Source organism: Hemibagrus wyckioides, linkage group LG17, assembly GCF_019097595.1.
Source record: "Hemibagrus wyckioides isolate EC202008001 linkage group LG17, SWU_Hwy_1.0, whole genome shotgun sequence".
Lineage (NCBI taxonomy): Eukaryota > Metazoa > Chordata > Actinopteri > Siluriformes > Bagridae > Hemibagrus > Hemibagrus wyckioides.
The window spans coordinates 6,977,948-7,003,488 of NC_080726.1; the positions used below are offsets into that span (position 1 = coordinate 6,977,948).

Genomic DNA, 25,541 nt, shown 5'->3' on the forward strand with positions numbered 1-25,541 from the left:
AACACGTTATATTAAACTTGTGTACTCATTTACCCTGATATATATATATATATATATAAACAACATTTGTAATCACAATACACATACAATACAATTCTAAATTAATTTTCATTAAGAAATTTTTATTAATTTCTTAAAAATATACCAAGTTATTGCTTAGACAACATCTAGATATGGGAATGAAGATAACAACAACAACAACAACAAAAAACAATAATGACAGTGTATTCAACACTACAATAGTCCGTTATATAAGTTTGCACCTGTTTCGTGTTCCTTTCCAAGTTTCCAGATTATTGACATTACATTTCAAAAAGAAAGGAATTAAATTTCCCCAGCTTAAACCTCTGCAAGCTTGTTCTATTACCTCATTTTCAGCATGTTTTTACTGATAAACAAAACCTTCAGTTGGTGAAGTCCTACACAAGTTACACTTAAGATACACAAGCCTACCGCAAACAATGTTTAAAATGGCAACTTGCCAAGTGCAGTAAAATATGTCTATAACACATATCCTAGTCAGAATAATGCATGTGAAACTTAGGCAGGTGTTGAATTTCATGAGGCATGTCAGCCAATGAGATGTCCACACCTCCCTGTTTCGCAGATCCTGTCTGAACAGCCAAGGCATTAAGACGGCCAGGAAGTATTCATACTGCCAGTTTCACAAAGGAGTCCAGAAAGAAAACACACTGTAATAGCACACGTCTCCAAGCTACTGAACGTGAACATATACTGGTGAGTGGATTTTATTTCAGTATTTTGACAACGTTAATAAAATTGAAAAGACACAGAACTCTTAACATATTAAGCAATAAGTAATGAGAAAGAAATAGTTTTGACTTTAAACTTTAAAGATTTAGGTGAGTTCTATTGTAAATGAGTTGCATGTGCTTGTAGACACTTGTCTAGAATGTATTCTACAAATTGCATAGAATTTGCAGAAAGTACTAACTACATAGATTTTGCATGGTATAATAACAGTGTATGACATTTGGGAAGACTGTCAAAGTGTAATGTGTTCTGTTGGTAGATCTTGAGTTGAAAAAGATCTTACAGAGGAACTCGGCTACTCTAGCAACATCCTGGACATGTGGGTTAAGATGTAACAAGGACAGGTAGATAACAAGCGCTTGCCACTCCTGTGACAGCAGAAGTCTGTTGCAACAGATGAAGCCGCAGGGAGTGCGAGAAGCTCGAGTTATTTCTAGACGTGTTTAAGGAAAATGAGTTCGTATGAGTTCATCAACACTTGGCTGTCAGGCAAGCAGCCTGACCCATAAAACATGCTGTGAACTGGAAACAACCCCAAAGCATTCTTAAAATATTAGTGGAGAAAAACACTGAGAAGTGTTTTTAGACACAAAACATTCCCCTAAAATGGTAAATTAATAATGGATCTGGTAATCTTGCAATAAAGCAAGCACAGGGTTTAACTTCACTATGAAGCCTGACTTAAGCCAGACACTTAGACAGTATAGCAGGGCATAGGGAACGGGACGTTCTCCAGAGACTGCCTTCAACTTTTGGTTTATTTAGCTGCAGGATTTCACAACATAGTCTGACACTTGCATGGTCATCACAATCCTAACGAGGTTAAGCTAAGGTTATTAACATTTTTTTAACCATTGCATCTTTGTTTTTATATATTATTAAAAACTAAATTCATAATTGCCCTATGTTATATACAATATGTAGAAATATCTCAGTCCTCCTGCCATAGCAGGTGTGGCAGAGAACCACTATATATCAGATGTTTCATAATTCCACATATTTAAATTCTAAATGCTCATCCATAAAGTTGTTATTTCACCTAGTGGTCAAATATGAGAACTGCAACAAGCACAAATATAAGCCCACTGGAGCAGGAATCACACTGGCCTATACTTGCTCTATAAATATTTATAGTGGAGGAGAAACTGCAGACCTGCCATAATTACAAGGTGCCAGGTTTCTGGGTGTTTAAAAGAACCAATATAAAAATACTCTAAGGTCATGTTTTATAGCAAATAATTAGAGTTAAATCTAATAAAACAAAGACAAACACAATGTGTGAATATGATGTAAAGAACATCATATTTACTGTATGATATATTGCAAGTATTAAGAGAGAGAAAGGAAGATTATGGAGAGGATAATGTGCATATGTCAGAAGTGCACATGCACCACCAGTGAGAACATTTCCTATGCAAAGGCTAAGAAAAATAAATGACTCCTTTTTCAAATATCTAATTGTCTTGGCATAGTTTCAGATCTGGTTGTTTTTTTTAATTATTATTATTTTTTATTTCTATTTTTTTTTTTTTTTTTTTTTGGAAACTTTTTTTGGTAGAGTTCAGCTGAAACCTGAAAACTGTGGTAAATGGTCTCTTCCGTGTGTATCTCACTAGCAACAGGAAACACACATGTTGTATCAAAGATAAAACCACTCAAAAGTAGCTGCTGAACTGTATGCTGAAAGTCACGTTTCAACTGCCTTCTTATGAGCTTACTCTGAAAAAAAGTCCCAAGACAGTGGTCTATAGCATAAGTCAACCATGATAGCATCTCAGTTAATTCTGTTTGAGGTTACATCATTATTAATGTCATCCTGCTACATCAAAACCCATGGTTATGAACTGCTGCTGCCTGTATGACATGTTATTGCCAAAAGTTCCTAATCTTAAGCTCTGCACTCACACTGAGAGGCTAGTAGTGCAAACACGTAAGAGAAACTGATAACTACTGCTATGCAAATTACTTGTCTAAATCATTGTATACTCACCTCAAACCAATGTGTTTATTCTGGGGTTGTGACAGCTACAAAACTAGTTAGGTGAAGGGTAGAAATTGTTACTTTCAGAGGTGGGAAGATTTAACAGTACTATTTAAAAGGAAATTATACAGTTTTAACCAGTTTTAACATGACTTGTAATAATAAAACATTATTAACTCCAAAAATGTATTTTGATGCAGGTGTGTGATTAATCAGGCATCTTAGCATGGTTAGGTTAAGCATGTAGGTGTAATAGTCTCTTGGGGATACTGTTAGATGCAGTGAAAAACTAAAATAAAGCAAATTTTATATATAACATCTCAAATCTGTGCTAAAAGGAAAATTATGTATTTTTAATTTCTTAATAAAATTGTTCTTTAATATGTTCCTATAACAAAGCAGATAAAACCAAACTATGCAAGCAAGTCCTGAAATGTGTTAAGAAAGAAGTAATAATGTAGTTAATCTGAGCTAATTAAATTTGTGAACATTAAAGCTAAATGCTAAAATTCATACAATCACTAGATTAAATTTCCATTTAAACAAATTTCTTTCACATTTGGTGGCATAATTAGATATGTGTTACATAAAACATGTAAACAACCCTTCTTAATATTATTAAAGCAAAGGATAGTTATAAAAAATCTCTAAATTATGTTCTTTCCATAAATGTTTTCTAGTAGCTCAGGTATAATTAATCAGGCTAATGTGTCTAGCAAATAATTAAAATAGTTGCATCAGACATGCTGGAAATTTCTCACTTTCACCTCAAACCACAAAGATACTTATGATGTAATTAAATTGATTGTAATGTCTGATACTGAATGTGCTCATTCATAAAAGCTAGAAAACTAGAAACATTACAGATAATATAATGCAATAGAAGTGATAGAAATTAAGTTTTAACTATAGTGAGGAGTACGTTTTAGTGACTAAGTAATTTCGCAAAGTGATTTTTGGTGGGAGGGTCTAATTCGAGGACAGAATACCAAGGGTGCCAACACTTATCAGTGTGTGTGAAAGTGTATGTGTGAGCTCTGCACTTAGGTCAAAGTCCTTTTCGACCACCAACCCACTAATTTCCAAAACATAGCAGTCCTGTTCATAAAAATTGAGCCACAGTGTTAGGTGATTTCCAGAGAAAAGTGCACATCTGTGAAATAAACAGGACTGCGTAAGCTTGTGTCTTCTTCATGCTTGTGTGAATCCCCCACTTGGTTCTATCGAAGAGTGAAAAGTGTGTGTATTTCCTGTTCCCGCTCGGTGCATGTTCTGAAGCTAACGTGAGTCTTTTTTCTCTTTTTTCTCACCTGTTTTCTCTTGTTTTCTGATAAATCATTTGATTTCAAGAGGAACTGTGATTTAAAAGATGTGTAGCAAATGCCACACATCTTTTAAAATATTTTAAAACTTTTAAGCTCAGACAGTAATATATTTTCCCTAAAGAGCTCGTTAATATGAATCAGAATTCATAAAGTGTCACAGCAAGGCTTTTTTTTCTCAATACTGTGTGCTAATGAGTGTGGAGGTGTCCGATCTAAACTGCTCTGTCGGGAGTATGAGTGTTTATTGTGGCATAAATACAAGACAGTTGCATAGCACATTAATAGAGTGTTTGCACTGTAGACCATTGAAAGGTCCTGTTCAGAGTTTATTGATCATGGAATGCTAATAATCAAGGAGAAAGAGGTAGAAGTACGAAAAAACAAAGAGAATAATATGGAAATAATTCCATCTACAACGTAGATGTGAACATTGACAAAGAAATTTGTTCACCGTACCGTAAAGTTTATTATATGTTATTTTAGGAATAACACCCTGGGGGCCATGCTGTTATAGGCAAAAAAAATCAGCTTAAGTGAAATATTTTCCTATAACAGTATTGCCCTAAGTGTGTTATTCCTCTTATACCTCTTATGCCAATTAGAGGTAATAATTAATAAATTAATTTAATAGTTAATATGTGAATAGATAGTTAATTATTTAAGGTACATTTAATGTTACAGAATGTCCATGAAACAGGTTCCTGTCATCACTTATCTTATAGCAGCTATAAACAGTTATTTCATAACTAAATCTAGCCTTTCTTTTTTTGTTGTTGTTGTTGAAGTTAATATCAGGAAGAAAAGTCCTGATGTCTAAATCACTTTTAGATTCCTTTTTCAAATGGCTTTGTGTGTAAATGAGTATTTCTCTGTTCAAAAATCTTCGGCTGAGACAATGAAAAGATGTTATAGAGGGGATGTTTAAGCTCTGCATTGGATATGTAGGTCATGATTTTTAATGAGGACAGGTACTCAGAAAGCTGAAAGTGCAAATTCACGTCTTGAAGACTTTCCTGTGGGGGAAAACTTAGTGACATTTACAAAGCATGGGCATCTGTGACTTCTTCTGTAAGGACGGTCCTAACAGAGACATTCTCACATCATTATTTTTATTTAAATAACATTTTTTACTTATTATAACTAGGTGTGATAACCAGGTATCTGACATGAAGACGTTAGCAGCAGATTATTGAGGTCCTGGTGTGATGAATCGTGTTTTCTTTTAAATCATATGGAAGGGCAGGAATCTGTCCGTTGCTTACCTGGGGAAGAGTTTGCTTAAGGACTCTCAAGCTGATTTAGGCAGAGTGATGCTCTGGGCAATGTTCTGTTGAGTAAATTTGGGTCCTGGCATTTGTGTGGATGTTACTGATATGTACCACTTAACACTGTTGCAGACCAAGTACACTCCTTCATGGCAACAGCATTTCATAATGTCAGCATTCTCTTTCAGTGGGATAATGTTGCCTGCCACACTGCAAAAATTGTTCAGGAATGGCTTGAGGAATATGTCAAAGAGTTCAATGTTGACTTGGGCTCCAAATTCCCCAGATCTCAATCTGATTGAGTATCTGTGGAATGTGCTGGACAAACAGATTCAATCCATAGAGGCCCCACCATGAAACTTACAAGATTTAAAGGATCTGCTGCTAGAGTCTTGGTGCCAGATACCACAGCACACCTTCAGAAGCCATGTGGAGTCCATGACTTGATGCTTCAGAGCTGTTTTGGTCTGCACAATATTAGACAGGTGATTTTAATACTATGGCTGATTTGATAACTATGATGATGTTGATGATTATCATATTGAAGAAGAAAAACAGCTTTTAAATTTTAATAAGCTGTAGTAATAGCCATTTTAATAATTTGTTGATGAAAAAGGAATTCCTTGGGGCTTTTTTTTTGGTTGGGGGGTGATTTCCTCTTTGCAATGTTTCACTTACCTTACACAACAGTGTGAGACTGGATGAGCTGATAAACACTGTAGGGAACTTCCTCTCTTTCACAGGACACTTTATTATATTGATGCTTAATATCCATGGCTGCTCTCTCTCTCTCTCTTTCTCTCTGCCATAAGTATTTTTTTATATGACTGCAATGATACACTGCACAAACATTTTAAAGGTTTTGTTAGTTTAGTTTTCTATGTTTTTCAGGTTAGAATCTGCTCTTGAACTTACAAAAGGCCACAGTGCACATTTTAGTGTAACCCAACTAACCAAAAGCTTAATGATTATCTAATATGTTAGCACACTGTCCCTTGGAAACTGCATGTGGTTATTCTGCAACATCTTGACAAGGCAATGCTTCACATTCCCATGAACTAGAATCATATATGTACAACTTTTTAACATTATCCTGTTGTTTCAAGCTATCAGTCTTCATTATCAAAACAATGGGTAAAGCACAATGTTCTTACTTTCACTTCTCTAGAACAATTTCTGTGCTGTATGATGTGATGTCTAATTTGCGTGTCTGTCGCTGTCAGCAATATTTTTTGTCTACAGGAAGTCCTTAATTTAGCAACGTGATATGTAAATGTCACTTATCTGCACATTTTCATATCCTTTCTGACATGTGTCACATGAGATATGCTTAAGTTCTGTGGTAATTCCGTTGGTGTAAGTATGTTTAGAGTCTAAACATTCCTAACTCATCAAGAATTGTTTCTAAGTAAACAACTTCTGTTTTGCTTCATTATCTTGAAGGCACTGATTGAATTCACTTCCACTTCAGGAGAACATGCCAGAAACAACATCATCCAAAAAAAAAATACACACCATCCAAAACTCCCAAACACTTTTACTAATATAATGCAATATACCATAGTAGCCAACATTATAACAAATCGCATGTTAATATGAACGCTCTTGTTTTAATTGATCATTTCTATAGTAACAGCATACATAGGGGCTATTCTGGTGGACACACTAATTTAAAACTAAGAATAACCTTTTTTTAATGTACTGCTATTTAGAAAAGGAAATGTGGAATTATTGATCTGGTAATACTTTACATAAAAAGACAATTTATTATTCATGAAAAGGGTCTGCAATGTCAGCACTTTATAACAGACTCTGTTAGTTTTCCAATACAATAGATTTTGAGCTTTCTGGTTTCTCAGCATGCCAAGCTGAATTTTTAACATCAAGTGTAAGCGATAACAAGAAATTTTTCATTTTGTTTGCCCAGATTTCCATTAATGAATTCACTGCCACTTTAGAAATAATTTCTAAATTTGTAAGTATGTTAAACACAACTACAAGCTGATAAAACATATCTTGTTATTCTTTTAGAAATAGAAAATTTGGAGTTGAGTCAATTTGCTGTCGAATAAGAGGAATAAAACATTTTTTCAGAGATTTTCAGTTTTGGTTTTATTCTTCACTTTGATTTGTTGTGTGTCAATTTAGTTTTTAGTTAAAGTCTGGTTCTGTCATGTTGCATTCAGTGATGTACACACTGCCCTTTTACACCACTAACCTTCGTTCCTGGAGCTTGTGATTAATCTGGAAGCATTTTAAGTTTCTGTCACAATGAAGCCAGTTCTTCTTTATTAGAGTCAGTTTGGTTCCAGCAGATGAATGCTCCTTGTCTGAACAAGTAATGACTTGAAAGTTCACTCAGTAGCAATTACTTTTGGAAAAAATAACAAGACTCTCAAAGATGAGAAAATCTCAACAATGAGTCACCATTCTGAAGTAAAATAAAGCAAAAAAAGTACTTGCTTATAGCTGACTGATTGTTGTATCCAAACAAACTGGTAGCCTACACTGTAAAAGAAAATCTCGTAAACAAACGGTCAAATCACTGGCAGCAGTGGCTGCCAAACAAAAACCGTAAAATTAAAGTAAAATACGTTCATTCAAATAAAGTGCAAAAACAATCATTTTACATACATTTTTCTTAAATATTTTACAGAAAAACACTGTAATTTTACGGATTTTTCCTTTACTATTATGACCCACTACTTTCAATAAAATGACAGCATTAAATATTTTACAGAAAAACACTGTAATTTTACAGATGTTTCCTTTATTATTATATGACATCAAATTGACGCCAAAAAATTATGTCAAAAAACAAGTCAAAAAAGCAAATCAAATTGACGTCAACATATTGAGGTCTTATTTTGAACACCAAAATAATGACACAAAAGTAATTAAAGTAAGAAATATTTTATTTATCAGGCCCTTTTGGACACTTTCTTAGTCTGAACAGATCCATTTTCTATACCAGCTTTATTCCTAACTAGAGTCACAGGGGTCTACTAGAGCCTATCCCACCCTGCCAGTCCATCACAGGGTCACACATATAGACAGACAACCACACACTTACTTCTATGTGAGTATTCCAATTTAGAATTACCAACCAACCTAATGTACATGTCGAACCCGGGATTCAAACCTTAAAACCCGAAATGAAAATGACCCCAAAATTAACATTACTCTTTTGACATTACAAAACCAGCTTCAGATGCCAAATGCCTTATAAGAAAAAGTGCTAAACAGCTGAATTATTGATGTCGATGTGATGTCAATATGACATCAATTTCACAACTAAAACATGACATTGATTTGATGTCAATTGAACGTCAAACATTTTGGCCTACATATATTTTAAAAAAACTTTAAGTTTTAAAATTTTAAAAAAACATGCGTTGGTGTAATGACAAATGTTAACTAAATTTCTTTTTAGAATTACAGAGTTTGAATGTAGAAATACACATACAACACATACACATACAAATGAGTTTTACTGTAAAATGAAGGTGGGAAATGTTAAAATGTTATTATGGGCATAAACATTTAATATAATAAGCTACCTGTTTATTTACAATTTATTATTGTAATTTTACATAAATTGCTATGTAATTTAAGATAACAGAAAAAATACAGTTAAAATAATACAGTATTTTTTTGTAAAAAAAAATGAGAATTACTGTAATTTTTCATTAATGGTATAATCCTTAAAATTGCAGTTAATTTGTTAATTTAAAGATAATATTGGTCATTTTACTGGTTTTTAAATATAATTTTAAATAACGGGAAACTATTGTAAAAAATTAGAGTTATTTTCTGTAAAATTAGGATTTTTTTTACAGTGTATGTAATGTTGACTCTAGATTTTAGGTATATATTTTTCATAATCATTAGGAGTGCTGGGAAAATCTAAATTAAATTCAAATTGTAGGGTTTGGCCAAGAAAATGCAAACAAATATGAGTTTTAACTTTCTGTTATATTTCAGTTGAAATCTCCCAATTTAATGCATAAATATAGTACAAATACTAGTTTTTGGTGATATTTTCACATCTTGAATAGACACTGAAACATTTGATGTTAGATGTTTCCACACCTTTACTTATTTGGAACCAAGAACAATAGCACAACCAACAACTGTAAGTAACAACTGTAAGTAAAACACATATCATAAGGAAAAAAAAACACAGACTGATTATTTCCTTGCCCAGACAGTATAGTAACATTATCATTATTAGTCATGTCAAAAGATCAGGTTGTAGGACCTTCTAGAGGTTTTGCGAGATTAGAGCTGATTTATTTAATCTTCAATGACACATCCATAACATGCCATGAGCAATGACTGAAATATAATAGAGGGAATAAAAAACATGAACAAGTTGGATTAGTTTTTTAAACATTGATTTTTGCAAAATATCACTGGAGGAGAAACTAGAAGTAAATATTGACAGAAGCATGTGTTTTGTGGGGTTTGTCCAAAAGATGTGGCTAATGGACCGCAAAGCAGAGATTTTCTGTTTACCACACTTGTTATTTGAAAAAAAAAACATACTTACAGATTTGAAACACTTGATTTAAGAAATCTCAATCACAAACAGTATTGCCTTTCTTTCTTTCAGCGAATGTGTTATGGTGTATATATGTAATAGCTTTATGCCTAAGTGGAGAGCCTATGCTATAAGCCTCAGCCATAATAGTTTTATATTATGACCAGGTTACTGATAGGCAGTAGAATTTTTCCATTCAACACTGTGACCAGTCTTCACTGCAAATGATTATAAAATTGTGTACACATGGCTTAGGGTTTAAGAGTTTTGCTGGTTCACTGATTGAGCACAATGTCCAGCAAACAACAACAAAAAAAAGGCAACAAAGACCTGAAACTTGTTCCTATAATCCCTAGTAATAAACAATCTCAGTGAACATCACACATTCTGAATAGGTTGAATGCAAGAGTTCAGTGTGAGGGCAACATGAAATGTAATGGAAGTACGCTATCATTTTTGGATACAGGCCTATCTCTGCATGGGCTGTGGACACTCACAACTGACTCATGCATGGTCCACAGACAGGCAGGACTCATTTCCTTCTTCTCTGCATCAGTACACCATGAATGAATAAACATATCCATAGCTTATCCCCTTTCTCACTGTACTCTCTTTGTCCAGTCTGTATCCATTTTTTCCCCCTTCATTTTAATGAGGCTTTTCTATCTCTGCATCTTTTGAATAGCACTCTTGCATAACCAAGGTTTATTTTAGTAAGCCCTCTGTTCATATGTTTTAAAGATTCTACCACAGATTCTTATCCAGCTACATCATGACTCCTTTGTAGATGTGAATAAGAGTGTGTCTGTGTGTGTGTGTGTGTGTGTGTGTGCACGTGTGTGTGTGCATGTGTGTGTTTGCTGGTACAAGCAACAGTGTAGCAGCTCAAGCCTTTAGGAGACACATGGAAAGAATGTTGCATTGTAATTTTGCCCACTTAATTTTATAGCCATGAAATAAAAAAGATGATGTGTTCCAAACAGATAAAAATTCAGATATGAAGGAGGTGGTGTTTATTGCTTTTTTTTTTTTTTTTTTTTTGAGAAAGCTTGCCAGAAAGGTTCATGGGGCATCTGATTTAAACTAAACTGTGCATTGGGACTGGGATCCTATGAGACACAACCAAAAAGTTCTATGATTGAAAGGATGATTTTACTTTCATGCAGGCTTTAGTGAGCAGTCAGATATGAAGCTCATGGGACAAACAAAGCCCAGGAACTGTGTGATTCATTCATTCATTCATTCATTCATCCGTAGTAACTACCTGCATTAAATTAAACCATGCCCACTTTGGGTTTAAACACAATACAAATACAGATATGGATATTTGGAGCACTACACAGATAGAGATATATAATACTGTTTGTGCTTTTAGATTTCCACCCTGTGTATTCTTATTTTAATTTCAGGCCCCAATTTTCCATGCTGAACTATCTCTGGATGAATGGTGAAGGATAGAAAGGCATTGCACTTTAAACAGTTCTTCCTTGCTGAGCTATGCTCATGTTTTCTAGTTTTTAGTTACTCACTATCAAGCTTCAATGGACATCTATCTCTGTTGTGCATAAAAAAAGCTGCACTTGTTAATAATAAGGGGTATTAGGACTGAAGCCAAACAAGTGTGGAAACCAAAGAATAAGGCTAATTCAATTAGAATTCACATCTACACGAAGATATTAGCCAATTGATACAGTAGCTCTGGCTTCAGGAGAAACTGTAATCGCAGTATCAGGCTGTGCTGATAAATATTCCCAAATTGGTTCAGCTTATTATTTGACCCAGAGCAGCCCAGCTCACTAAATTGGATGCACGGGGATTTTATTTGGCCTGCTGAGGTTATTGCTAGTGGAAAATTTGCCCTGGCAGTCTATGATCAGGAGTTGTGTTTTTGCTGAAGCGAGCTCTGCATTGTCTGATTAGTGCAGTAAATGAGTGACTCTCACTCACTGTGATGACCTGAAGTAAGCATGGAAATTCTCAATTAGACCCCAAGTAGACTTGTTTTCTCCCATCTTGTGTTTCTCCTAGCACAACAGAGATGGATGCTGTTTTTCCTTACTGCAGTCCTAGAAGAAGAATGTTTCTGTCTAGACAGTATATCAGATGCTGTGCCGCTGTTGAAAATGGTTATTTAGATAAACGTACCAAAAAGACTACAATTACAATGAAACTGCCATGGTGTAACATGTAACAAGCAAATAAGAAACATGTTGATTATTTATTTTATTTAGATTTTCTTAGTTCATTATTTGTGCAGTTGGTCAAAAAACATACACCATACAAAAAAATTACATTTAAAACAAACACAATCCTATTTCATTTTTACTCATTGTTAAAAAATGACCATTTGAAATGATTTATGCCCAAATATTTCATCTGAAATGCCAGATTTCTTATTATTGTTGTAATATCTCACAACATTGACATGGTTTCACATGTTTGTATTAACACCTTGGTAACATCTCTCTTTACTTTGCTGGGCTGGAGTGAAAAATGCAGTGGTTGAAGGAATTGCCATGAATACATGTGACTTCAGTGGTAACATAGTAGTAGGTTTGAGTAGCTAGCTTGCTAGTAAATACCATTAAACTGTTTTTCCGTTCATTCATTCATTCATTCATTCATTCATTCATTCATTCATTCATTCATTCATTCATCTTCAGTTAGAAATATATCCTCATCAGGATGTGTTGGATGTGGTGGGTATCCCATGTGGGAATACACACTGGATGGGATGCCAGACCTATTTGTTTGTTTGTTTGTTTTAAAAAGACAATATACTCTTGTTCAGTTGCATCGCATTGCTATTGCACCAAGGTTGCCAGTTTGATTCTAACTTAACTATGTAGAATTTCACATCTTCTCCAGGTTTCCTCTATGTTTCTCTTTCCTTCCACTTCCCAAAAAAACATGCCAGTAGGTGAATTGGAGTGTGTGATTGTGTGATGACCTATAAAATTACAATATAATATATAATATAAAAATTCTTTCTAGGGTGTAGAAGGGTGTAGGGTGTGCCCAGTGTTCTCTGGAATTGGCTCCAAATACACAGTGACCCTGACTCGATTAAACAGTTACTGATGAGGAAGGAATGAATATAATTACTTTAATATGTCAGTGTTATATTGTTATCTAGTACTTGAAGTGAGAAATTCCAATAATACGTGAGTTATATTTATATAGTGCTTTTGAGCGCTTGGTGGCTTAGTGGTTAGCACATTTGTTGTGCACCTCCTGCTTTGGAGTTAGATTCCTGTCTCAACCCTGCATGTGTGTGGTTTTCACAAATGATATTGTCACAGTGCGGCTTTGTGTGAGAATATTGATTTAGACTTATGACACTAATGAGCAAGCCAGAGGACATTGGCAAGGAAGAAACCTTGAGAGGAACCAGACTCAAAAGGGAACACCTCCTCTTTTGGGTGACTCCAGATAGTGTGATTATGACTTATTGTTAGCATACGCACACACACACACACACACACACACCATCTGCCATAAGCAGTGAGTTCACTCTAATACATCCAACTACTATACAGCAACACCAGTGCAAGCAGTATTGCATGGCGCAGGTGCACTATGCCTCTGGCATCATTTCCTTACATACCAAAGTGTTGTGTTTTGCTACTCAACAAAGCCAGTTGACAAAGAAATCCACTGATATCCTTTAGCACCAGGAAGTGGAGGTCGATACAATGGACATAAAGAACAATAACCAGAGCAAAGGAAGTTAAAATCTGGGAACTGTACTGGTGAGTTCTCAGTCAGGGTAAAGGAAGTGCCATTCTAAAATAAGCAGCCGTCTGACGCTGTGGTTTACTTCAGTCGTATTTTAAGAACATATACATGGTAAGATTAAGGAAGAGGTAATTCCCAGCAATCTGTTTTAATACACAATTATAATGACGCCCAGGAAATAGAAGTTCATTGCGGGCAGCACTGAGCCTCATACACATCTGTGAGGCATTTAAAGAAGAACTTTTGTTCCAAGGAAGTACAGTAGAACTGTAAACTGTGTGTGTGTGTGTGTGTGTGTGTGAATATTTTGTATGTGGGGGGGGGGGTAGTCAGTTAAGTCAAACTGTCACAAGATTAATCTCATCAACACCTTTTGAAAAAATGAGCTGTTTGTCTTTACATTTTGAGTCAATGAATCACTGACTTATTCATTTGGTTCCATATGAATCGCAAATCAAGATTCTTTAAAGCCCTGTTTTCTTTTATTCTTTCCGTTTTCTTTACGTAAGATTCTACATAGGACCTTCCTGTTTAACAGCTTATAATAATGAACCTTTTTCTTGCAGACAAAACAAGTTGACTGACTTTCTGAGCAGGAGGAAAATAAACTGTCATGTTTCAATGCCACTAAACTTATCTTTTATGCAAATCAGTACATTTAGTGTTTATGTGCTGAGCATGCCTGCGGGGTGATAGATTTTTTTTTTTTTAAAGATGTGGTTGAAGTCATATTAGCACATGCTTTAAATAGTTCAGGGCTCATACTGTTTTATGCCACACTACATCTTCCATTTGACCTGGAAATGTGGGTTGACATCTCCGCCCATAGACAACTACATGCCTGAATGGCTGAAAACAGACAACACACACATTCACACACTCATTTCCATTTCTCGCTGAGGGTTGCAAGAATCAAAGATCAAAATATCACATAGAGCCAGCATGCAAAATCCCAGAGAGCATCATGACTCCTAAGTTTCCCATGGAACCTGCTCCCAGAAAACATCATTGTCTGGAAATTTAAGTGATCTCAAATAGAACAAGGCATGTTTACCAAACCAGAGTTGCTATTTTCTCATGAACCAGAAATCACTTTATTAAAATTTAAAAACAAAAAACTTTAAGATTTTATGATATTATGACACATTCCAGGCTGAAATGTCAAGATTTAATCTGAATACTGTTTTATTTGCAGAATAGCATGATGTTGCGGTTATTCCTCCTGACTTTGCTTCTCACAGTGAAGGGTAGGTTCATTCTGTCTCTAATAAAATACTGTTTTGCATTAATAATTTAATATATAATCACACTGGAATTTCTGGATTTTACTGGAAAAAAATATGCAGAATTAACATAGCTCCTATGATGCAGTTTATTGATCCTAGCATTAGACCTATGGTATGTCTAGACCTCCCTACACTTAAAAACATGCTCCTGTAATTTTAACTCTTTCATGTCCCAGCATGACATCCAATTAGTCATTTTAATGCATATTGTTCAACATTAGCTGTGAGGTATTTGTAACTTCAGTGCAATTAATTGGAAAGGTTTATAGAATGTATCAGAAGTTTAATTTGAATAATAAATATATTTAAAATTAGTGCAAATTTGTAAACATACATACACATACATACATCGCTTGCCTCAGCAGTTTAAAACTAATATTCTAATAGAAACACTTTCTAATATGCAATTCATTTGACGTTTTAAACATAGAACCTATGCTGAAATCCTGCAAGCTAGTTTACTCCCAGTAAGCTGGTCATCTAGCTAGTTTAAACAGAGTACATTACACTTGTACAGTGGTAATGACCAATGAATGCAAATGCAAGGAAATAACTGAACCTGTCCTGAGATTTCTGTAGTTGCTCCATGGTGGTGAAAAAAAATTCTCCTCCTCACTTTAAAAATCAGTCTGTTCAACATGCAGGGTCTCATTTCCCCAATATGTCTCCTTCCTTTCCATAATAACAGTACATCATAGTACATCAGCACAGCATAACCAGGTTAGTGGGGGAAATGCTGCATTGACATCTTTTGTGAGGTAGTGTAATCACCACCTTCTTCTGGGAGTCGGAATTTCTGGATCTTTCTGACAGTCTCAGTTTCAAGCTTCCAGTTGTTAGCAGCTTCTCGAAATATGAGGAGCTTTGGGTGTTTTTTTTTCAGTTTCTACTGTATTAGAACTTATAAACTGTAGAACTTGCTTTAGTTTCTTGCTTTAGGAGATTAAGGATTTTGAGAGACGTGTTAATGTTTGACATAAGGTGCTATATTTTAATGCTAATTTTACTTAGAAATGGCAACCACCATTCTTACCAAGTAGATGTATTGAATATGCATGAAAGGTATCTAATCAAAATAATGGGAAGTTTTTCCCACATTCATGTACCTGCATAATTAGGTATGGGGAGGGGACGGCAAGTAGATATGGATATGTTTCCAATTTGCATATTCATGTATATTCATAAATTCTGCTTTTTTTATTGAAAGAAAGAAGTAAGATGTTTCGACAAAGGTCTAATTTATTCCTTCATGTCCTCAGCTTTTGAAACAGACACTGATGGTTCAGGATACGTAGGAGGTAAGTTCACTTTTAAAGTCTTCTTGTTTGACAGTCTTAGTCTTTTCATGCCTAATCTAAATTTGTTTACAAATTAAAAAGTAAATTATTTTTTATTAGAGAGTCTTGTCTAATTGCACTTAATTTCCACCCACAGATGATGAAGAAGATGAGGAAACACAAAGTAAGCATTCTATAGTGCCACGATCAGATGAAGCATGAAGGCAGGTCGTTACTGTAAGGTCAGCCATCATGTTAATTCCTGAAAGTAATCAGTTAACTGCTCCCAGATGAACCCGGCTCTCTGAACGCTGCTGTCTCTCTGCTTAACATGCACTGTCATTCTTCATCAGCTCGATGATTGCCTTGTGATAGAATCACTGAGCTGTTAAAGCAAGAACTGCTTACCTCTGGCTAAAATTGCAGAATTAGCACAAGCGGAATAAGGAAATGGGAATTTCGGTTCCTGTAAAAAAAATTCCCATGTGCTTTTCTGACTTCCTTTAACACCATAAACAAGTACTATAACACATCTATAAGGCATTATACATATTTGATCATGTTTTTGTGTATACGCTTGGGTGTGCCTATACAATATGCATGCATAATATGTTAGCTGGTATGATAGAATAAAGCCATTTATACTATAGCACTGTTGTATTCTCAGTTCTGTGTAGAAGGTGTAGATTTATTTCTAGATCCAAACCACAGGCTTGTATTAATAAACTCATTCTAATATGTTATTATATCTGTAGTAACAACTTACACAGCAATGTGTATGACTGATGCGCCTTATAAATCAAGTTTCAGCAAAGCTCAAATGAACATCATTGGCAGTAGCATAAACTTTAGCCAAAAAGGTAAAACTTCACAAAGAAGGTTGAGATTTAATTTGCCACAACCACATCCCTGTAAATATCATAAAACATTTACAAGTAGTGAGTAGAGTGAGATTGTACGACAACAGTATGATTCTGTAAAATATTGTGCTATTTAATGCTTTGGTTTGGTTTAAACAGGGATTACATAATGCACTTTTGTTACAGAAAGACAGAACATTTAGAGGGTCTGAGAGAAATAATGGAGGATATATTAACCTCCCTCAATAGGGTCTTGAATAACAGGTGGTGTGAAGGTACAATTTATGTCACAATGACCATTTTTATTATCACATACTATAGAAGCTATAGATTTGTAAAGTATTGACCGTGAGGTCTGTTTCAAAAATCTTAGTTTCAAATTTTATGTGAGATTTTTGTCAGTATGTATGATTGCGTTTTCTTTTCAGCACCAGGAACACATCTTGCTGTGAAAAATGAATTCAGCAATGTCGACCATGATGGTAAAAAATTAATGACCATATTTGATGCTAATCAGATTGATCTAATACTGCATTCAATTAAATTTTATTAATTAATTATATGTGATTTCTTTTTTTTTATTATTCCAATCTAGGGACTGGTGTCTCTAGTAGATGCATCAATATCTCTATAATGATATGAACATTATAGAGATATTGATGCATCTACTAGAGACAACAGTCCCTAGATTGGAATAAAAGAAAAATAAGAAATTCTTGTTCTTGTTTGTGTTGTAGACGGAAGCACCACAATCATTATCATAGCAGCAGTGAGTGTGGTCACTCTGGCCATTGTGGCTATAATAGGTAAGAAAGGCAAATTGGATAATCATTAATGATCATTTGTAGTAATTTCTGATCAGCATGTCCAGAATACTGCAAATGCTAACAGCACTGAATAGGCCTGAAAGTCAGTGTGTACTACCAAGAACCATTTTTTCCCATTTTATCGATAATAAAAAAAAACGCTATTGATTTTGACACATTATATTTCTTAAAAAGATTACATTGTTCAAAAAAGGGCTGCTTTTGCATAAGCCTTATGACATTATGACAACTCACAGTATCTCACAAAAGTGAGTACACCCCCCCTCACATTTTTGTAAATATTTTATTATATCTTTTCATGTGACAACACTGAAGAAGTGACACTCTGCTACAATGTAAAGTAGTGAGTGTACAGCCTGTATAACAGTGTAAATTTGCTGTCCCCTCAAAATAACTCAACACACAGCCATTAATGTCTGAACTGTTGGCAAAAAAAGTGAGTACACCCATAAGTGGAAATGTCCAAATTGGGCCCAATTTACCCTCCCCAGTGTCATGTGACTTGTTAGTGTTACAAGGTCTCAGGTGTGAATGGGGAGCAGGCGTGTTAACTTTGGTGTTATCGCTCTCACACTCTCTCATACTGGTCACTGGAAGTTCAACATGGCACCTCATGGCAAAGAACTCTCTGAGGATCTGAAAAAAAAATTGTTGCTCTACATAAAGATGGCCTAGGCTATAAGAAGATTGCCAAGACCCTGAAACTGAGCTGCAGCACGGTGGACAAGACCATACAGCGGTTTTACAGGACAGGTTCCACTCAGAACAGGCCTCGCCATGGTCAACCAAAGAAGTTGAGTGCATGTGCTCAGCATCATATCCGGAGGTTGTCTTTGGGAAATAGACGTATGAGTGCTGCCAGCATTGCTGCAGAGGTTGAAGGGGTGAGGGGTCAGCCTGTCAGTGCTCAGACCATACGCCGCACTGCATCAAATTGGTCTGCATGGCTGTCGTCCCAGAAGGAAGCCTCTACTAAAGATGAAGCACATAAAAGCCTGCATACAGTTTGCTGAAGATAAGCAGACTAAGGACATGGCCAGAACCATATCATGTGGTTCGATAAGACCAAGATAAACTTATTTGGTTCAGATGGTGTCAAGCATGTGTGGTGGCAACCAGGTGAAGAGTACAAAGACAAGTGTGCCTTGCCTACAGTCAAGCATGGTGGTGGGAGTGTCATGGTCTGGGTCTGCATGAGTGCTGCCGGCACTGGGGAGCTACAGTTCACTGAGGGAACCATGAATGCCAACATGTACTGTGACATACTGAAGCAGAGCATGATCCCCTCCCTTTGGAGACTGGGCCTCAGGGCAGTATTCCGACAAGATAACGACCCCAAACACACCTCCAAGACGACCACTGCCTTGCTAAAGAAGCTGAGGGTAAAGGTGATGGACTGGCCAAGCATGTCTCCGGACCTAAACCCTAAGGTGGGGGAGCACAAGGTCTCTAACATCCACCAGCTCTGTGATATCAACATGAAAAAGTGGAGGAGGACTCCAGTGGCAATGGTGAACTACATGCCCAAGAGGGTTAAGGCAGTGCTGGAAAATAATGGTGGCCACACAAAATATTGACACTTTGGGCCCAATTTGGACATTTCCACTTAGGGGTGTACTCAATTTTGTTGCCAACGGTTTAGACATTAATGTCTGTGTGTTGAGTTATTTTGAGGGGACAGCAAATTTACACTGTTATACAGGCTGTACACTCACTACTTTACATTGTAGCAGAGTGTCATTTCCTCAGTGTTGTCACATGAAAAGTGTATAATAAAATATTTGCAAAAATGTGAGGGGTGTACTCACTTTTGTGAGATACTGTATATACACCTACAGAAATATTTATTTAAAAAAAAAAAATCCAGTAGGCATCTGCTATCCTGGAGGCTGCTTTTGTCAATTTTGATGTCAAGTCTACACAGCACCCATATCAGTTTTTTTTTTTTTTAAACATCGATGACTTACCTTATGTTGACATAAGGTTGCACTATAACACTTTCCGGGCTGATTTACATTAGAGCATCATGATAACCGACTGTATAGCTGAGTAAACATGTAATGCCTGTTTTCAATTCCACTCAATTTTCAGGCCAAAGAAAATATTAATAATTATACAGGCATTATGGTGTCATGACACTTCTGTAGGATATTATCTTATAAATATTGCATTTAAAAGCACTTCAAGTGCTACAGAAATTATATAGCTCTCTCATCGTAGAAACCATCAATACAAGTTGATGCCTTTTGGATAAAACATTTATAAATGTTTATAAGTATTGTTTTAGAACTATTCCTAGTAGAAAATTTCCAAAATACACCATTTAATCAGTTTCCCAGGCTGCCTCAGTATGACACATATTTAAATGAACAAAAACACTATAATAATAATAATAATAATAATAATAATAATAATAATAATAATAATAATAATAATAATAATAATAATGATGATGATGTGTTAATCCAGGCACTGACAGTTCCTCAACTGCAGCTACATCGCCCCTTGAGTCAATAATTACTTTGAACTAGATATCTGGGTTTTAAATTTCACTTAAGCAGTTTGTTTGTACCTGCCTGCAAATCATTTCTGAAGAATTCTGCTTTTCAGACTGTACACAATGTACAAGTAGCACCTTGACTCTGACCAGGCAATTCCTAATGATGCATGAATTAATGGAAGCTGTGAATGCATGTTTAATGAATGTGTCTGTTATACAAGCTTCACACAATAATCACTAAACAATATTTTCACAAAGTTGCTTATAATGTTACCTTAATCTTGCAAAAATCTGTATCAGAACTTATCAAATCTTATCAGAACTATCAGAATGTGTCAACATTTAAACACTTACAGAAAACCATCAGTCTGGATTTGACAGATTATTCATTGAAAGCGTGTTTATGACCATGTAGAGAAGTTTAATTGCTGTCTTTTTCTACCTACAGCTGTAATACTTTTCAAACGTCATTTGCAGAGACGGGAACAAGGGTGAGAACAGCTTTGTTTATTTATATACACATATCTCAATTTTGCTGAGGGTGTTGTGGACAAAACCTGTCACTGCTTTACTGTAAGGTGGAGGATGATTAGCACATACTGTGTTAGACTAGCTGTAGTGCCAGCTATGCAAAAAAAAAAAAAAAAAAAAAAAGTAGATGAACCTGATAACCTGAGGCTCGTGCATGTACTTAATTTTGCAAAGGTTTGAGACTCAGTTTAAAGCCTGTTAACATTAATGTCTGTATAATGTATTTGCAGTCAGCTGAAATGCTTATGACATTTTAGATCAATCACTTTTCTAACACCACTGTCACTGTGTGTGTATGTTAATTACCAAATGTCACTCCTGCACATATTATAAATAATAAGCATTTGGCAATATTTCAAGGTAAAACAAAACACCCAATTGTAAAGTCTGCCCATTTTAGCGCTAAACCATTTTCATTGTTCTCACATGAAAAATTGTGTCTCACTGAGCTATGCCCCTGGGCGTCAGAGTGCACTAGCACATGTATTAGGTGACACGTCGCTGGCCAGGTTTTGTGAGAACAGGGCAGGAGCGGAAGAACAGGAACAAGATGAGACCTGCAGGGCTGCGAGAACGTGACTCCCTGTGCAACACACCAAAATGTTCAAAGAAAACAGCAGGCCACGCTGAGCTGAAAATCAGCCGTGTAAATCATATCTGATGGATAAGGACAGAGTTCAGACCGGCCAAACCAGTTAACCTGGGACTGAAAGAATAACAGTGCTGCAGAAAAATATTGAATGAGCAGCTAGAGCATGTTATTTTGATTTTTTTTCTGAGTGCAGCCTTAAAGTGATGATTTAGTCAGAAATTCAATATGAGCAATGTTACGTTTAATACAGTTGTAGTCTTAGTTTAGAATCAGAAATTTGCTCCTTTACTTATAAAGTAAAGTGATACAGTCGTATTCCATAGTGCATCTTGTTTTCTATGTTAATACACAAAACAAAACAAATAACTGATAGATAGATAGATAGATAGATAGATAGATAGATAGATAGATAGATAGATAGATAGATAGATAGATAGATAGATAGATAGATAGTGATCATTTTTTGTGACCTGTCATTGCTTGCTTTTCACACAAAATAAAAAAAAATAACAAAAGTTAAATCTATTCATGACAGATCCAGAGTGCATTAACATCATTCATGCTGGATCAAGTGCTATTTTATAGGCAAATGTAGGTGCAGTGCATATTCATTATCTGTCCACATTTTTTTTAAAACTTTCTTAAGCATTATAGTAAATATGTCATTGTATTCCTTGAACCTAGTAGCCATGTTAGATCTCATGATTTAGTCCTTGGCCTCTGTATATATAGTATACACAAGTTAGGAACGTTTACCCCACCCCTATCCATAACATTTACCTTTGTTTCATTTTTGTATGGCTTCAGAGGTCAGTGTTACATCTGACCGACTATCTAGGTACAATCAGGTCAGTTTTATCCCACAGTCAGTTTTTTTTCCCCAACATTTATTTATCAAATTGTATTGAACATTACATTATTTATGGTTATTCTTACTTTTGGAACTTTTTTTTTTAGGTTTTTGTTGAATGAGAAACTTCTGACTGTTTAGACAAGTCTTATATCGGCATTATGTCTTTGTCTGAGTGAATGTCTTTGCCTCAAGCTCCAGTATTGCACAGTAATCAGTTTCACTTCAGCTGTTAGTGGTGCTATGTGACCTCAGCAAATTTCCTATATATAATATAAAGCCATCATTCTTGGCTTTGTATTTCTTTGTCTTTTTATATTTTTTTTCTTAATTCTCACTTCACTCTTTTATCAAGGCTAAATTCTTCTGCAGGATTATAGATTACCTCTAGGGAATGTCGTTTGCTGAGCATAGATTTTTTTTCTCTCTCTTCTTGTTGAGAGATAAGGAGGCTGAAAAGTGGCTTAATCTCACAGCAACCCGAGGCTCTGTGGATCAACACTGAGCCTGCCAGGACACGGCGGTGTTTCCAAGCACACTAAGCTAATACAGGCACAAAAAAAAGACAAATTAAAGCAAAGAAATAAGTACATAACCATACAATGCTTCACATGTACTTTGGACAATTTGAGGACCACCAAATACACATGACCTCCACCTGCTCAGTTGAAATTCATCAGAGGCAGAAAATAAGCACATGTTTACATGGTGTGAGGGAAAACTTTGTGTACTGGGTTTGTTTGAACAGTCTGAATAAGTCACCAGCCTCACAAAGAGAACTATTCAGTCTCATGTTTTTGGAGCAATAATTAAATATGTTTCTCTATTCAAATGTCAAAAACGGGGCCGCCAGCACCAATAATGCTCTATGTGTGTAACCTGAGCCACATAATACTAGTGCAACCTAATTCACGCAGTGTGGTCAAAAGGTTTATAGGTACACGGGTTTGGAAAAAAAAAATTACCACAAGTTAGGTCCTGTTACTACAGTTTCAACCATCTTTGTTAAAATGTAATGTAAAAGTGCACTGTGTATTATTATATGGAAGGCTTGTTAATGTGCCTATGTATGATCGGTATAATTACACATAGCCGGGGTTACAATTATGCATATTACACAAAGGTAAAGACATTTTCTACAAACATAAACAGTTTCTTTCACAACAGTCTAAATGAATATTTTAATAATTCATTTCATAGACATTTCACAACATTCATTGTAACTATAAATGAATAAAACTGCAATTAATTCCATATTTCCACAATTCCATAAAGTGGTAGCAGTAACTCTCATATCAGGCCATGCTGTTGTTGATTATGTTCCTGGTGTCCTTCAGCACAAATAAACCTACCAAAATCCCAAGCCAGCTGCTCTGAAGTACCCAAGTGAGCATTATTTCTACCTAGGTTACTGGAAATGCACCATCTCTGTTGGGATCTCTAAGCCAGACTCACTTTGATGAAGGTCTCCATGACACACTGTTAGGTGTTCAAGATTTGTTTCAGACTCAGTTGTCTGACAGAATCTGTCTTCTTCTCTCTTTAGTGTGTACAGTGTACCAGTGGAGCAGGGCCAGAAATGCATCTAAACTTGCAGTTCTCCACTTCTGCTTCTGGGATCTCAGCAGGGACACCTCAACACAAAAAGAGCTTCATTTATGCAGCCTGCCATTATGTCAAAGCAGACCTATTTTCTTACTGTCATCAACTTTAACTTGTCTTTAGATTAATCGATTTTAAATGAATGCACTCTTTTGTTGAAATACTATGGACCAAAGAATGATTTCTGCACCACTGATATCATTTGTTTCTAACTGAGACCAGATGTTTTATTTTTTATTATTTTTATTTTTATTTTTTTAGTTTTCAACATCTCTAAATGTGCTATTCGCTGCATGGTAGCCCTCATGATTCTTTATCTGGTCCAAATCAGATGCACTTTAAGCACCTGTGGTTAGTCAGAGCAATCAGATAAACTTCCTACAATTTTTTCCATTTATGGTAAGCATATCTTCCATTGCCCTCATGCAGAATCTCGAAGGCATTCAAGGGTGTAGGGAAAAGAACAGAAACTTTGTTACATGCGTAGGGCCAGACTGGGTTTAGTAAAAAAAAAAAAAAAAAAGTAACCAGATGGTGACTGAGAAACTACGGATAGACCAGTGACAGTTCTATATCATACAAGAATAAGTTGGACATCTAGTCTTTTATTTTTGCTCTACCTTCACTGGAGTGCTAATCACCTCAAATTTAAATGGCTGGTGCTAGCACAAACAAACCCTCTGAAATCCAAGGATTTGGAGGGGTCAAGAAGGCACTATTTCACCCAGGGAATCTCTTACAGGGATAGCTTTGTAACATATACATTAAAGTGACTAATCCAAATCACCTGTGTGTGGGCGAGAAGGAGGTGTGAAACACACCTACACAGGTGCTGTACATTCATCCTTGCTTTTACTTGTTTTTCTTGCTTTAGGTCTTTCTTTCAAATAAAGTGGTGCTCTAATTGCATAGGCCTCTAGGTGTTTGAGCTTGACAGTTAAGAGTGTGTGTGTGTTTGTGCTGAGCAGCACTCGTCTAAAACCAGTGTAGCCTACAGTATAACAATCCTGTAAAGTCACTCACTGAATGAATTCTTGCACTGATGCAATATTAGATTTTAAAAAACATTTCAATTAATTGTAGCAATATTTAATTTAATTGGGTTTGACAATACAAATTCATCTTTCTAGGAAAACCTGTAAGGATTATTGGTATTATTATTTTTTTTTTAGTACAAAGCCTCATCTAAAACCCATTTTTCCGTTTAAGGTTTTTTTTCTATCTGCTTTGCACCAAGTATTGATTTTACTCATGATGACAGATTTCTTTTGAGTGCCTGTTCTTTGTCCTGTCTCAAACTGTTTTACTAGAAGAAGAGAAACGAACATGAACTTAGCCATTTTATGACATCTGTTACTGGCTTGTAATGAGGCAATTTATTACAGCTTTGATGGATACAATAAGAAAAGAAATATATGTTATATGGAATGTAGGGTTTAAATAAAGCCTAAAAAAAAAAAAAAAAAAAAAACAAGGCATATTTTTAGATCTTAAGATTTTTCATATTTTCAAAATCTCATAAATCATGATATGGTTGAAAATAAATTCATCACAGAATTATCTGAAATCATCAGCCTCCAGGCACATCTC

The 25,541-nt window shown here is 35.4% G+C and overlaps 1 protein-coding gene across 3 annotated transcripts; it reads left to right on the forward strand.

The window, feature by feature from the left end:
- The first annotated feature begins 593 nt into the window (after positions 1 to 593).
- Positions 594 to 25,425, forward strand: si:dkey-262k9.2 (uncharacterized). Of its 3 annotated transcripts, XM_058413564.1 has the most exons (9): positions 691 to 738; positions 1,034 to 1,118; positions 14,822 to 14,873; positions 16,172 to 16,210; positions 16,347 to 16,373; positions 17,478 to 17,531; positions 17,787 to 17,855; positions 20,825 to 20,867; positions 23,896 to 25,425. In XM_058413564.1, the coding sequence occupies exons 3-9, from the start codon at positions 14,828 to 14,830 to the stop codon at positions 23,936 to 23,938; spliced, it is 321 nt and encodes a 106-aa protein (XP_058269547.1). In that variant the 5' UTR covers positions 691 to 738; positions 1,034 to 1,118; positions 14,822 to 14,827; the 3' UTR covers positions 23,939 to 25,425. The 3 variants fall into 3 exon arrangements, with proteins under 3 accessions (XP_058269545.1, XP_058269547.1, XP_058269546.1); XM_058413562.1 differs by lacking the exon at positions 1,034 to 1,118 and having other exon boundaries at positions 594 to 738; XM_058413563.1 differs by lacking the exons at positions 691 to 738; positions 1,034 to 1,118 and adding an exon at positions 3,843 to 4,038.
- The last annotated feature ends 116 nt before the right edge of the window (positions 25,426 to 25,541 follow it).